This window comes from Carcharhinus amblyrhynchos, chromosome 2 (genome assembly GCF_965287045.1).
Source record: "Carcharhinus amblyrhynchos chromosome 2, sCarAmb.v2.hapA, whole genome shotgun sequence".
Classification (NCBI taxonomy): Eukaryota; Metazoa; Chordata; class Chondrichthyes; order Carcharhiniformes; family Carcharhinidae; genus Carcharhinus; species Carcharhinus amblyrhynchos.
The window spans coordinates 63,564,283-63,578,850 of NC_137325.1; the positions used below are offsets into that span (position 1 = coordinate 63,564,283).

Genomic DNA, 14,568 nt, shown 5'->3' on the forward strand with positions numbered 1-14,568 from the left:
CCAGGGACATCACCCACATACCGTGCCCATGCTGATCATCACTCTGCAGAGACTCCCCTCAACACTTCCGGATGATCACCTCCGACTGCAGAATTCCCCCCTCCCCTCACTACCCCCGCCACATCACCCTGCAGAGTTCCCGTCCCCCCACCCCTTCTCTTTCTGTTTCTCTCTCTCTCTCTGTCTCTGTCTCTCTGTCTCTGTCTCTCGTCTCTGTCTCTCTGTCTCTGTCTCTCTGTCTCTGTCTCTCTGTCTCTGTCTCTCTGTCTCTTCTCTCTTCTCTCTCTCTCTCTCTCTCTTTGTCTCTCTCTCTCTCTCTCTGTCTCTCTCTCTCTCTTTGTCTCTCTCTCTCTCTCTCTTGTCTCTCTCTCTCTCTCTGTCTCTCTCTCTCTCTTTGTCTCTCTCTCTCTCTCTTTGTCTCTCTCTCTCTCTCTTTGTCTCTCTCTCTCTCTCTGTCTCTCTCTCTCTCTTTGTCTCTCTCTCTCTTTGTCTCTCTCTCTCTTTGTCTCTCTCTCTCTTTGTCTCTTTGTCTCTCTCTCTCTCTTTGTCTCTCTCTCTCTCTTTGTCTCTCTCTCTCTCTTGTCTCTCTCTCTCTCTTTGTCTCTCTCTCTCTCCTTTGTCTCTCTCTCTCTCTTTGTCTCTCTCTCTCTCTTTGTCTCTCTCTCTCTCTTTGTCTCTCTCTCTCTCTTTGTCTCTCTCTCTCTCTTTGTCTCTCTCTCTCTTTGTCTCTCTCTCTCTTTGTCTCTTTGTCTCTCTCTCTCTCTCTTTGTCTCTCTCTCTCTCTTTGTCTCTCTCTCTCTTTGTCTCTCTCTCTCTTTGTCTCTCTCTCTCTCTCTCTTTGTCTCTCTCTCTCTCTTTGTCTCTCTCTCTCTCTTTGTCTCTCTCTCTCTCTTTGTCTCTCTCTCTCTCTTTGTCTCTCTCTCTCTCTTTGTCTCTCTCTGTCTGTCTGTCTCTCTCTCTCTGTCTGTCTGTCTCTCTCTCTGTCTGTCTGTCTCTCTCTCTGTCTGTCTCTCTCTCTCTCTCTGTCTCTCTGTCTGTCTGTCTCTCTCTGTCTCTCTGTCTGTCTGTCTCTGTCTCTCTCTCTCTCTGTCTCTCTCTCTCTCTCTCTCTCTCTCTCTGTCTCTCTCTCTCTCTGTCTCTCTCTCTCTCTGTCTCTCTCTCTCTGTCTCTCTCTCTGTCTCTGTGTCTCTCTCTCTCTCTCTCTCTCTCTGTCTCTCTCTCTCTCTGTCTCTCTCTCTCTCTGTCTCTGTCTCTCTGTCTCTCTCTCTCTCTCTCTGTGTCTCTCTCTCTCCCTCCCCCACCCTCTCTCTCCCCCAACCCTGCTCTCTAACCCCCCCCCCCACCCCCCCCAATCATTGGCTACACCCTCACTCAGACCCCATCGCCTTGACACTGTCCCAGCACATTTTTGAGACCACTTGTGATTCTCACCAGTGTGAAACTCAAAAAGCTGGCAGGTAAATTCAAGTGAGCCCGGCCATAGTGTCCGAGACTTTGAAATTAAGGGTGCGAAGTGGATTTTACTAGCAAAACAGGGCTGGTATGACTGGAGGAGGAGAGAAGTCAGGAGAGAACTCAATTTTTTACCTCTCAGCCTATCTTACCATCTCGCCCTGCTGAATGATGGGCGGGACATGGTCGCAAGATCGTACCCACTGAATATTTATACTATATTGCAAAAAAACATAGCTGGCTGTACTACTTGTATCAGAACTTTACTTCCTGTTTGGAAGATATAAACCTGCCCATGTAAACCTGTTGCTCTGTAATCCTTGTGTTCTCTTTTTCAGTCTTGTAACCTCTTTCTTTTTAGTGTCTCTTCTCTCACTTCATTCCTTTCTCTGTCTCCATTATACTCTAGGATCCTCATCCATCCACCACTGTTTGATCTAAGGCCATCAAAAGTACCTGGACCTAAATCTGTGCACACATATCTGTGTGTTACACTTCCCAAGTGATCATTAACGACTAGTTGACCCTTACAGAGCAAGAAAGTTTAATACTCTCATTGTGTGCTGAGTTGACTAGCATTTTGTTCAGTCCTGGGCACTACATTTTAGGAAGGATATTAAAGCCTTTGAGAGGATGCGGAAGAAATATTATAAAATTATATCGAGGATGTAGGTCTGCAGTAATGTGAAATTAGAGAAGCTGTGGCTTCTCTTAAAGCAGCAAAGGTTAAAGGATGATGTGATTGAGCTGTTCCGAATTATGAATGGTTTTAATAGAGTAAACAAGAAGGAATCCTTCGTAGTGTAGATAGGTCAGTAACTAGAGGAAACAGATTTAAGGTAATTGGCAAAAGAACCAGAAGCAAGATGAGAATTTTTTTAACACAATAAATCATGATCTGTATTACACTGCCTGAAAGGGTGGTGGAAGCAGATTCAATAATAACTTGCAAAGGGATATTGGGTAAATACTTAAAGGAGAAAATTTGCAGGCCAATGGGAAAGAAGAAGGAAGTGGTCCTAAATGACAGCTCTTTAAAAGAAATGCCATGGGCACAGTGGGCTGAATGGTCTCCTCTGGTGTCATTCCTAGATTCAAAAACTTTTAAAAATTAACCTGCCCAAACTTTGACGTGATGTTTTGGACTGACATTCAAAAGCACAAATCATCGCATGTGCCACAGAAATATTTTGACGGAACAGGGAATATATGCTCTTAAGATAAACTTATCATGGAAACTCAAAGGGTTATAATTTAAATTTAGTTTCAAAAAGTAATAAATCATGTTCAGCTCTGGAGTAATATGTATTCCGAGAAATGAACTGCATGACTGTGGGATCCTTCATATAGTTTGCTTTAGCTAAATGACTTAATTTTAAGGTATTTATGCTATGTAGCTAACTATGCTAAGATTTAAAGCTAACTTGGCCACATTTTAAAGTTCAGTTGGGAATTCTGGTATGAGCTTAGAAACTGACTATTTGAGAATAGTTTTTGTCATAAACAAGTTTTTCACGGTCACACATCTATTAATTGTTTATGAAAGTTGAAGACTATGTGTGGCCAGCTCTTTCATAACACAGATGAGAAGTCATGTTTAATTCAGTTGAATCCTGTGCAAGTTCAAGATCAAGTCTGTATTGGGACCAGCTTTTGATCCCTCTCTCTCTAGTAAATCAGTTTATTTAATTTCTGTAACTTTTAATTTAAATGATATGCGATAAAAAAAGTTTCACTTAGGGCCAGTTTTGCCTACAATTCGTCTAAGAAGAGAACACATCCTATAATGACAAAAGCTAATTCCCCTCCAGTACCTGTATAAAGGTGGTAGTAAACAGTTTGAATCCAGTAGGGAATAAGTACCATTTAATTGATTGGCAAATTCACATCCTCTGCCAGATTGAAGATAAACTATTACATGCAAACTCCGTAAACAAGCATTTTGTAATTTTTCTATTTGCAGGACTATATTTGACAACATTGGACTTCCAGCAGGCTCTCGAGGGATTTATACCTACTTCGCTAAGAAATGCCAAGTTAGACAAACCAAAAGATTTGGGTTGGGATAAAGTGGGAGGGCTACATGAAGTTAAACAGATTCTTATGGATACTATACAATTATCTGTCAAGGTATGAAATAAAACTGTTGTGAAGTAAAATAATTTTTTATTTAAGGTTGGACTAAGGATAGGGGAATATATTTGATGTATGTTATTCAAAAGTAAAAATGCTGCCAATGTTTCCTGTCCAATTGGAGATTGGTAATGGACTGTAAAGCTTTGTTTTGTTAAATTTCAGAGAAATTTGAAAGCCAAGAAGCCTGTTGCTTTAATTTGTTTAAATCACTCACTTAATCAGTAATAGGATGTGGTTGCATTTTATCTCGTTTCTGTTGAGCACTGAGAATGCAACATATGTAAGTATAAATTTGTGATGCTGCTCCTCAAACAAACAGCTTTCATTGGTGCAATGTTTTTCTATATTGAAGGTGTTGTAAGTTGTCTTTTGGGCAAACACCAAGGCAAAGATGGAATTGTATTAAGAGAGTAACCAAAAGTTTGTCAGGGTTTTAAGTTGGGTCTCAAATGAAGAAAGGTAAGTAGGGTGGAGATATAGGGCGGGAATTCTAGAACTTAAGTCCTAGATGGCTGATGGCTTCATCACTAATGGCTAAGCAGAGTGATTTTGAATGTGCAGAAGACCAGTCAAGGAATACACAGTTCCCAGAGGATTGTGGGGAGGGGTTAGGTCATGAAAGAATTTGATTAAGGAAATGAGAATTTATTTTGAGGTATTGTGAAACCAGGCTTCAATGCAGCTCACTGAGCGCAGGGGAGATAGATGAGCTGCGGTTTATGAAGGATGCAAGGCTGACCTGATAACATCAAATTAGTTAAGTCTGAAAGTGGCAAAGGCACGAACAAGGGTTTTGGCAGGGAGTAACAATGGGTTATAACAGAATTGCCCTAGAAATGTGAAAATTTGAGAGATACTTTTATTGGTATACTTTGTCTCTATTGTCTGTGTATGCTTTGCTTACTATTACTCCGCGTTGAATACTTTGAATAAATTGAGAATGTAAAATAAAATTGTGTAGACAAGAAAAAACTGTTGTGCTTCAACTACAAGTAAACAAAATTCAAAGATGAAATTGTTCTGTTAGCTTCATAACCACATTTCTACTTCATAGCACTTAGTTTAAGTTTTATTCGTGTCACAGGCAGGCTTATATTAACACTGCAATGAAGTTACTGTGAAAATCCCTAGCTGCCACACTCTGGCACCTGTTCAGGTGCATTGAGGGAGAATTTAGCATGGCCGATGCACCTAACCAGCACGTTTTTTGGACTGTGGGAAGAAACCGGAGCATGTGGAGGAAACCCACGCAGACATGGGGAGAATGTATGGAGTCTGTACAAACAGTGACCCAAGCTGGGAATTGAATCTGGGCCCCTGGTGCTGTGAGGCAGCAGTGCTAACCACTGTGTCACCATGCACTGAATTGGATAATGTAGGACTTACTAATTTAAACGGATTTGGTGATGGCAACAATATCTTGCATTATACAGCGCTTTTAAGGTAATAAAACATCCAAAGGCACTTCAAGAATGAGAAAGATAAATTATCAAACCATAAATTATCAAAGACGTAAATTTAAGTGTCACCTTAAAGAGCGCTTTCAGGAGGAATCCAGTGCTTAGGGCCAGGTTGCTAAAAGCTGCTGAAGCTGGATTGAAAAATGTTGAGGATGCCCAAGAGGCCAACACTGGGGGAACACAGAGCTCTCAAGAGCTGGAGGAAATAACAGAAATTTTGAACATCGGTGAGCATATTAAATTTGAAGCATTGGTGGACTACAAGCCATTCTAGTTCAGCAATGGCAGAGTGATCACTGAAGGCGGAGAGAAAATTCAATGAAAGATTATCAGAGCACAAACTGAACATTAAATCATTCATCTGAAAATATATCTTGAATTGTGACCTGTGCAGTGTGAATTAGGTAGCCTGTTTCATAAAGGTACTCAGAAGAATCTTGCAGTCAAGCATGAAAAGATAATTTGACAGGAGTGCAGAATTATTTTTTCTCTAGAGCAATGAATAAATTAAAGTATATGAAGCAAATAAGTGATGTATTTTTGAAGTTCATGGATTCATGTGTAATGTCATGTCATTTTATCCTTTCAGTACCCTCAGCTATTTGCAAAACTACCTATACGCCAGCGATCTGGAATCCTGTTGTATGGGGCACCAGGAACTGGAAAGACATTATTAGCAGGCGTCATCACCAGAGAAAGTGGATTGAACTTTATTAGTATTAAGGTATGATGACTGTTATGAAGGTGCAATTGAATATTCTCTCTAGTGACTTTAAACCAAGTTCATGGAAATATCGTACCTATGTGCATAACATTTCTGATTCTTAATGCCACTAATATAATTTTGAGATAATATATATTGATGGTCTAGCCACAGGTGATGTTTTTACTTTACTTTTCTGGCTTGCTTAGAGCATTTTATATTACTTTGATTGTTTCTTTAATTTCCAAGTTGAATGACAAATAGCCACAATTAAACAATAATCAAGGAATAAGAACTGCAGCAGTTGATGAATCAAATTGTTGACTGTGCTATCCAAAGCGCCAATTAAGAAATCCAAGCCTGTAAAGCCCTTGGGCAGAATTTTGCACTCAGACTGCTAGCTGAGGTGAGAAAACAGATGTGCAGTTCTCCAACTGCACAATTGGGGTTCCTCTCCAGTTAATCTGGCACCTTGTGCACAAAAGAACCTGGAGGCATAATCCACGCTGGGTGGTGGGGACTGATAAAACAGGCAAGGCAGGCTCCACAGAGATTGGAGAGTCCTTTTTTCCAATGTGTGCTTAAAACCCCCATCCCGATTTGGACAAGCACCAGGATAATGCCCCGCCCCCACACATAAGGGGAACCCCCACCCCTACATAGATCTCCCCAGCCAGGGCACTACCAAAGTATGTTCCTCTCCCTAGGGAGCTATATTTACGTTGGCGAAGGGGGAGTTCCAAATGTGGGGAAATACCACACGTTTAATAATATTTAAATATATGAAAATAAGATTCCGACTCTTTTTGGGTGGAAACCTTATTACATCACTGGCAAGGGATGGGGCAAATCGGAAAACTATCTCAGCAGTGAGAACCTTTTTTCCAATTCCTAAGAGATTTTACATCCGTGTGGCCATTTGCATTCACGGTGAAAGCCGGCACAAAATAGATTTAAATTAAATAAATTTAATTTACTTATGTTCAGATCCCTTGATGGCTTTGTACTTCCCCATCCCTATATTCTCCACCAATACATCTCTCTCTTCCCTGAATACTTTTTACACTGATTCCAACCTCTTGGATATGAAGGAAGAATGTTTTAAGATGCCATGGGTGTGCACTATGGAGTTCTGTCTCAAAATCTTTCATCTCTCTCATCCATTAAGGCTGTCCTTAAAAGCCACCTCTTAGTGAAAATGTTTGGTCCATGCATCTAGGCTCTTTTTGTTTAAGCCTCTCTAAAGTGCTTTGGGACAGATTTCTGTTTTTTTCCTATTTGCTCAAAGGATGTGGTCACCAGTGTCTGGGCCAACATTTATTACCCATATCTAATTACTTTTGATGACGAGATGCCTTTTTGAACTACTGCCATCCTTGTGCTGTGGGTACACCCACAGAGCAGTTAGGGAGGGAGCTTTGACATTATGACCCCATCGGTGGTGAAGGAAAGATGATATAATTCCAAACTTGGAAGCTATGTATCTTGGAGGGGAACTTGCAAGCGATAGTACTCCCATGCATTTGCTACCCTTATTCTTTTAGATGGTAGAATTCTTGGGTTTGGGAGCTGATTTTAAAGATGCCTGGGTGAGTTGCTGCATTGCATCTTCTGCCGTGTGCCAATAATGTATAAGTTTTAGCAATTTAGAAATTATTGATATTGTTTAAATATCAAAATGGAGGTCAAGTGCTTCCCCCCCACTTCCTTAAAAGTTTGAGTACGTGCTTCTGAGCACAATTAGTGTTAGGTAAAGATTCCCTTCCTGAACCATCAGTTGATGAATTGTGTGTCATTAGGATCTGAACAATATAAAATAGCTAATTGAATTAAACCAACTGAAATAATTTCCAGCTTTTTTTTCCCTATAGGGTCCAGAACTGCTGAGCAAATATATTGGTGCAAGTGAACAAGCAATTCGAGATGTTTTCAGCAAGTATGTGGTATCTGACCGAATATGTTGATTACTGTCATTAGGTGATTTCCTAATGAGAATTGACAAAAAAAAACTTTCCTAAATTTCTTCCTCATATTTCATTTCACATTTCTCTGGCATGATGGCTGCATCAACAGAGAAAGGGGGATAAAATTGCTTATGTAACATCCTTGATTCCATAAATTCCTTTTAGCCTCTGCTTCTACGTTAGTTTTAGACTTGGGGGTTTCTTAAAACCTAGAGAAATCTCTGTCCAAGCAGAGAAAATTGTCCAGGGAGGTTGCGGGCCAAAAGATGGATTTTGTTCCCTAACCTACTTGGTGGTGAGATGAGAACTGGAACCCGAAGTTACAGAAGGGCTGGGGGATGGGCGCAGGGCATTGAGAACCCAGGAGCAAGGGAATGGAGTGGCCTGAGGCAGATATTTTGAAGGGCCCAGACCTCTGTCCTACACAACCTGTTCTTCTCTGGGCCCAGACAGCCAATGATGGTGCTGAAGTGATCTCAGCTCTGACTGAAGAAGCTCTCCAATTGAGCTGATGCAGATGGGGACTTTTATGTACTGGCTTTTATGTAACCATGTTTGGAAATGTGTTTGGAAATGCCATGATACTGGAAAAATGGGCATATCTTTGCTGTAGTGCTTGAAGGAGTTTTACCAAGCATGTCACTTTTCAGCTGTGCTGGATTGTGTTAGATACAAAGTTTTTTTTTTAACAACTATGTGTGCAAACACTGTACTAACCACACTTATAAGTACTAAATTGTCACAAATAGATAAAATATGTCAGTAATCTTGAAGTGATCTTAGAAAATACGAATTCTAAAGAATAACACAATTCTTTCTGTATAATGTACTTTAATCTCCAGGGCACAGGCAGCTAAACCTTGCATTCTTTTCTTCGATGAATTTGATTCCATTGCACCTCGCCGTGGACATGATAACACTGGTGTAACTGACAGAGTTGTTAATCAACTACTCACACAACTGGATGGAGTAGAAGGTTTACAAGGTATTGAAAACTATGGGTGATTTAATAAAGATGTTCAAAGTTATGATGGGATGGGACTCTGGCTAGAAACAAACTGTTTCCAGTAATTGAGGGATCTTCATTGATTAAGGGGCATAGGTAAGATTAGATGTAAGAGACTTAATAACGGGTTTTAGGCAGAACTTTTTCAGAGGATGCTTTTCTGGAGGCTATGGCATGTGTATTACAATTGGTGATGGAAGCAAATCACTCTCCTGCACTGTCTCAGAGTCAGCTTCTGATCTAGACTGGCACTCTCGTACAATACTGAAACTGCAGTAGTGGAGGTACATCTTTTGGATCAGAAAAGATTGCATGGCACTATATGAATATTTATCCCTCAAAGTACATTATTGAAAACAGATGATCTGGTTCTTGTCACACTGCTACGTTTCAAATTTGTGGTTTGTAAGGTAGCAGTGTGCAAATTGGCTGCCATGTTTCCTGCATTATTTCAAAAGCACTTGATGAACTGTAAGGTGTTTTAGAATGTTCTGTATTGCAGCAGACACAATATAATTGCATTTTTTTTCATTATTTGGACTTTGAGAGCTTCTCTTCATCGGTCAGTGGGTATGCTGTTTGTCTAAAACTAAAACATACTGGTTTATTTTCAATTCAAATTGAAACCAAAGGCCAATGCTTGTAAGTAGATTCATTCCAATGAGCCATCAGTGATAGATCTTATCAAAGTACACCTTCTTCATTATTTAGTTGAGCAAATGGTGATTGAACTATTATGGACTCTCAAATTGGGATATTTATTAAAGAAAATGCGGGAGGATTTTTTTTTTAAAAGTACTATTTCAGACTGCTCGCTTCCAAGAGTTTTCTTCTGTGATCAAGCCAAATAGAAATTATCTAATAATTACCCAACAATGTTGCCTACAGGGGTTTATGTGTTGGCTGCCACAAGTCGCCCCGATTTGATTGACCCTGCTCTCTTGAGGCCAGGTCGTCTAGATAAATCTGTGTACTGCCCTCCTCCGGATCAGGTATTGAGACTATAGTTTCTAGTGTGTAGTCAGTGCAATAAATTTATTTATAAAAATGAGGTATTTTGAGTTTAATTATTTATTGATTTATTTAGAAAATAAAACTTGATCAGAAAGTTCAAATCTTTAAAAAAAAGGTTTGTTTATTAGTCACAAGCAAGGCTTACATTACCACTGCAATGATGTTACTGTGAAATTCCCCTAGTCGCCACAGTCCGGCACCTGTTCAGGTCAACGCACCCAACCAGCACGTCTTTCAGAATGTGGGAGGAAACCAGAGCACCAGGAGGAAACCTATGCAGATTTGGGAAAAACATGCAAATTCCACGCAGACAGTGACCCAAGCCATGAATCAAACCTGGGTTCCTGGTGCTGTGAGGCAACGGTGCTGATCACTACTACTGTGTCGCTTCAGATATTTAGTCAATTTTTCATGTTCAAGACAATGGAGCAAGCTACTGAGAGTTGTACATCCATCTGTAAAGGTTCTTTTGCCCAAGATGGAATGTACATTTTGTTCCTGTAGAAATAGATCTGGCATGCATAAGTCAAGTGAACATATGCACAGTGTTTAGCAGAGCCAAAGCTTAAAGCCAACAATGCGCAAGAATGCTCCAAGTGTTTAACCAGTGATCCTGTGCAACCTCCTGGAACTGCTGCTTTTCTAGCTTAACAAATAAGTTGATTGGGGCTGTTTAAGAAGAATTCGAGTCTTCTAGTGTTGAATTCTTAGGTTCAATAAATAAGCTAAGCTGGCTGTTCAATCAATAGTGCTCTAGGTACAGACCTACGTCGTGCAAATTTTGGTGCATCAAAACTGTCAAAGATTTTCTTCATCTGAGCTATCATTGCTAGTTCAGTTACTTTGGAGCTACCTCAAGAGAGATTCTGCTGCATTTTTGCTCCTTCTCCCCTCAGAATACGATGCACACTGAACAGATAAAAATTTAATAAATGTAATTAACTTGAACATTCTGCTATAACTCAATTAGAGTAATTGGGAAGGGAAAAAACTCATTTTTTTCATGTCCTCCTTTTCATGTATTTTTCAGTTCTATCTCCTGATTCATACTATTCCAAATATCAAAAACAGACAGACATTGATTTACATTTTACTTATATCATACACCTGGCGTTCAAAACATTGGGGTACTGCAGTGGTACTTCTCTGTTTGTGATCTGAACTTGACATAAGGAGGGGCTTCCATTGAAAATAAGAATGCAAAATATACATTATCCAAGTTTTTTACAAATTTACCTTGTGATCACTTAATGCTCAAAGTCCACATTTCAACAGGGTATTCTAATAGATTGCATTTGTAGCTGAATTTTTGAATATGTTCATGTTGAAAACAAAAGACGTTTCACATTTTTCCTTTCCCACTTCAGGAAGCACGCTATGAGATTTTGAAAGCTTTGAGCCATTCCTTACCCTTAGGAGATGATGTTGACTTCCAACAAATAGCCGCTATGACTGAATACTTTACTGGAGCTGACCTGAAGGCTTTACTGTACAATGCCCAGCTGGATGCAGTTCATAATACACTGTCGTCCAATGTATTCCGGGTATGTGCATCAAGTCAAGAACATTTAAGGATGTTACCGTATTTTTTCCTGTGTCTGCAGGTGAATTTATATTTGAAGCTTAGTAATGGTGTGAAACATAGTTTATTGCAGACTGAGAAATTTGCAGTGCAAATTTGCTATTGGGATTCAAATTCACCCTAACAGAAGCTAGAGTGAGTCTGCTTTGACAGTCATCACTAACTGCTTCTTTGCATGGATTGTAAATTTGATACAATATCCACTCTAATTTTCAAAATAAAAAAAATACTGGAAATGTGAGCAGGTCTGACAGCATCTATGGAGAGTGAGTACAGATAATGTTATGAATCTGGATGACCCTTTGTCAGAGCTGAAGACAAAGAACATAGAGAAAATAAAAGAGGGGAGGGGTGAGAGGAGCTTGGGAGGAGTGAGGTGGAGGGGAGAGGGCTTTAGAGTGTGGTGGGGGGTGGGGAAGAACCTTTAGGCACATGGAGCAGTACATCTGTAAGGGATCCAGAGTGAAGGATTTCCTTCCATTCTTGTCATCACTCTATCTGATTGTTAAGGCATTAGGACTTGAGGTATCATGTAGCTAGTAGACACATTGTCGCCATTGAGTGATTAGAGCAAGCTCCTCCCAGTCCTTAACTCCAGGGAGAGCTTCAGAGAAACTATTCAGAATGTTCAATCAAAAAATATTTTGTGAAAAAAAGAACTCAGAAAGAAATATCTATCTTCAGCTTACTAGCGGAGGTTAAGGATAGTAATAAATTTAAAGAAGCTTATAATGTTGCAAAAAATAGTAATAGGTCTGAGCACTGGGAGCGTACAGGAGCCCTGCAAAAAACAGAATGAGAGTAAATTAGCCAGGAATATAAAGACTGTTTGCAAGAGCTTTTACAGACATAGCAAAAGGAAGAGAGTAGTTAATATAAATATTGGTCCCTTAGAAGCAGAGAGGAGAAGTTATCATGGGGATTAGAGATAATTGACATATTTTGTGTCTGTCTTCACAGTAGAAGACGCAAGTTTCATACCAAAGAGAGAAGGTAACCTAGAAACTAAAAAGTGATAAAATTAAGGTAATTAATATCAGCAGCAATAAAGTACCAAAAAAATTTAAGGGACTAAAATCTGACAAATCCCCAGGACCTGATTGCTTGCATCTTAAGGTTTGAAGGGCTACAGAGATATTGGATGCACTGGCAGTGATTTTTGTAAATTCTCAGCTTTTGGAATGATCCCAGCAGATAGAAAGTCAGCAAGTACAACACCCATATTCAAGAAAGGTGGCAGAGAGCAAACAGACCAGCTGGCCTGACATCTGTCATCAGGAAAGTGCTGGAATCTATTACTAAAGCAGTATTAGCAATGTATTCAGGCATAGTATGATCAGATAAAGTCAACACAGTTTTATGCAAAGGAAATAGTGTTTTACAAGTTTATTACAGCTAAGTGAGGATGTAACTAGTAGATATAGGGGAAGCAGTAGCTATTGTATACTTAGATTTCTAAAAGCATTTGATGTGGTGCCACACAAGGGGTTAATTATTACACAATGGCTCACAGAGTAGGAATAAATGGAGCACTTTCAAGTTGGTAAGCTGTAACTAGTGGAGTGCTGCAGGGATCCATGCTAGACCCTTAACTATCTACAATCTATATTAACGACCCAAAGAAACAGAGTAATATATCTTAGTTTGCTAAGTATATGGAATTTATCCCACTTTCACATGTTTGTCCTCCATATTCTAGATTTTGAATGTAGTATCGGATTAGAAACGGGCTGTCTTTGATTTGATGTTAAAAGATGTGTTAAAGTTTGGAAACAAAAGGAAAATCACATGACTGCAAGAATATAAAACTGCTGGATAGTCATTGTCCTGGTCACTTTCTATGGCCAGAAGAATAAGATTACCCAACCTCTTCTTGATTGCCCTCATTTGTTGCTTCTTTTCCTCATATATGCATAAAAATATTCAATCAACATTTCTGTATTTTTTCAAATGTTAATTGTTCCAGTTTATTTTGCTCCAGTAATGTTATCATGCGAGATGAATCAATGTATAGTACAATAACTAAATACAATTTTGCTGCTTTGCTCTAGGATGCAGGTTCTGGTTCCGAAAGCGATATGAGCCTATCTTCCATGATCTTCTTGAATCACGGCAATGGCTCTGATGAGTCTGTAGGGGACATAGAAAGATGGTCAGAACATTCTCCAGTTTACCTTGATACCAGTGAAATATTACCTGAAGATCCATGCCCCAACATCTGGCGCCTTTATTTTGGTAGCTCTTACGAATCAGAACTGGGAACTGCAACCTCTTCAGAACAGGTCAGCATTGTTTTTTTTAAAAAAACGGTGTAATTAATGAATCCTACCCTCTTTTGATTACCATTTTCATTAATGTTACTATTTTCTAACTCATTTTGCTATCCTAACACCACATGGATGCTTTTCCACTATACATGCAATTGTGGGTGGATGACAATTACAATTTTCTGGCCATGTTGCACTCAGCACACATTGCATTAGGAGTGGCACAAGATTTGAGAATTGTGGGTGAGGGTTCTAATGTGTCTAGCATGGTGCAGAGCCCCACTGATATCCTCCCAGCCACTGCGCCCAGACGTCATCTGGTTCCTGCCCAGTGAGGGAGGGAACCAGATCAGTATATTTAAATATGCATTTAAATATGTCTAGTCTGTTTCAAGCCGGATTCTCCCTGCTCCAACCCTCAGGCATGGTGAGAACCTGGTGTGAATCACTACTGATTTCCACAAACTGAGACAAGACCACGCTGGGGTGCTTGGAGGCCAGTGAAGCTACTGGGTGGTCAGAAACATGATGGACAGTGCCACTGGCTCCCTGCGCACCAGGTGGATTCTGGGTGGGCAGTGCCAAGTTACTGCCAGGGACAGTGCCAAGGCAGTGGGGCCTGAGTGGGGTGGAGTATGAAGGGGGTCCATTGGGAGGGCCCTGATGCCAGTGATCTGTGTTGGGGAGGGGGATGGAGAAACATGCCTTCAATGGGGGGATTCCTGAAGCCTAGCATTGTCCGGTGAGGGACAGCAGTCTTCAATTTCACTTTGAGATCAGGGTGCCCAATCTCCGTGAAGCATGTTTAGGCCCTGCCTTTCTGAAAACTGGTGCAAAACTCTCCTCCTCCCAAAAAATGACTGTGCGGGAAGATTGCAGTCTGATTTATGCCGGACATGCCAACCCAAATCAGGCTGATTTTTGTTGCCCAAAGTGACACTTAGTCATCTTTTGGGAAAATTCTGTCTGACATTATTAATCGAA

At 40.2% G+C, this 14,568-nt stretch overlaps 1 protein-coding gene across 3 annotated transcripts in view; it reads left to right on the plus strand.

Moving 5' to 3' along the window:
• Positions 1 to 14,568, plus strand: part of pex1 (peroxisomal biogenesis factor 1) — a 79,631-nt gene that overhangs the window by 46,592 nt on the left and 18,471 nt on the right. For all 3 annotated transcript variants that reach the window (XR_013888920.1, XM_080206713.1, XM_080206722.1), the window contains exons 15-21: positions 3,416 to 3,582; positions 5,638 to 5,772; positions 7,623 to 7,687; positions 8,558 to 8,700; positions 9,610 to 9,713; positions 11,103 to 11,279; positions 13,369 to 13,599. Coding sequence is in view for 2 of the 3 variants with exons in the window: in XM_080206713.1 (XP_080062839.1) it covers positions 3,416 to 3,582; positions 5,638 to 5,772; positions 7,623 to 7,687; positions 8,558 to 8,700; positions 9,610 to 9,713; positions 11,103 to 11,279; positions 13,369 to 13,599 (1,022 nt within the window). In the remaining variant the exon portion in view is untranslated. The remainder of the gene's footprint in view (positions 1 to 3,415; positions 3,583 to 5,637; positions 5,773 to 7,622; positions 7,688 to 8,557; positions 8,701 to 9,609; positions 9,714 to 11,102; positions 11,280 to 13,368; positions 13,600 to 14,568) is intronic.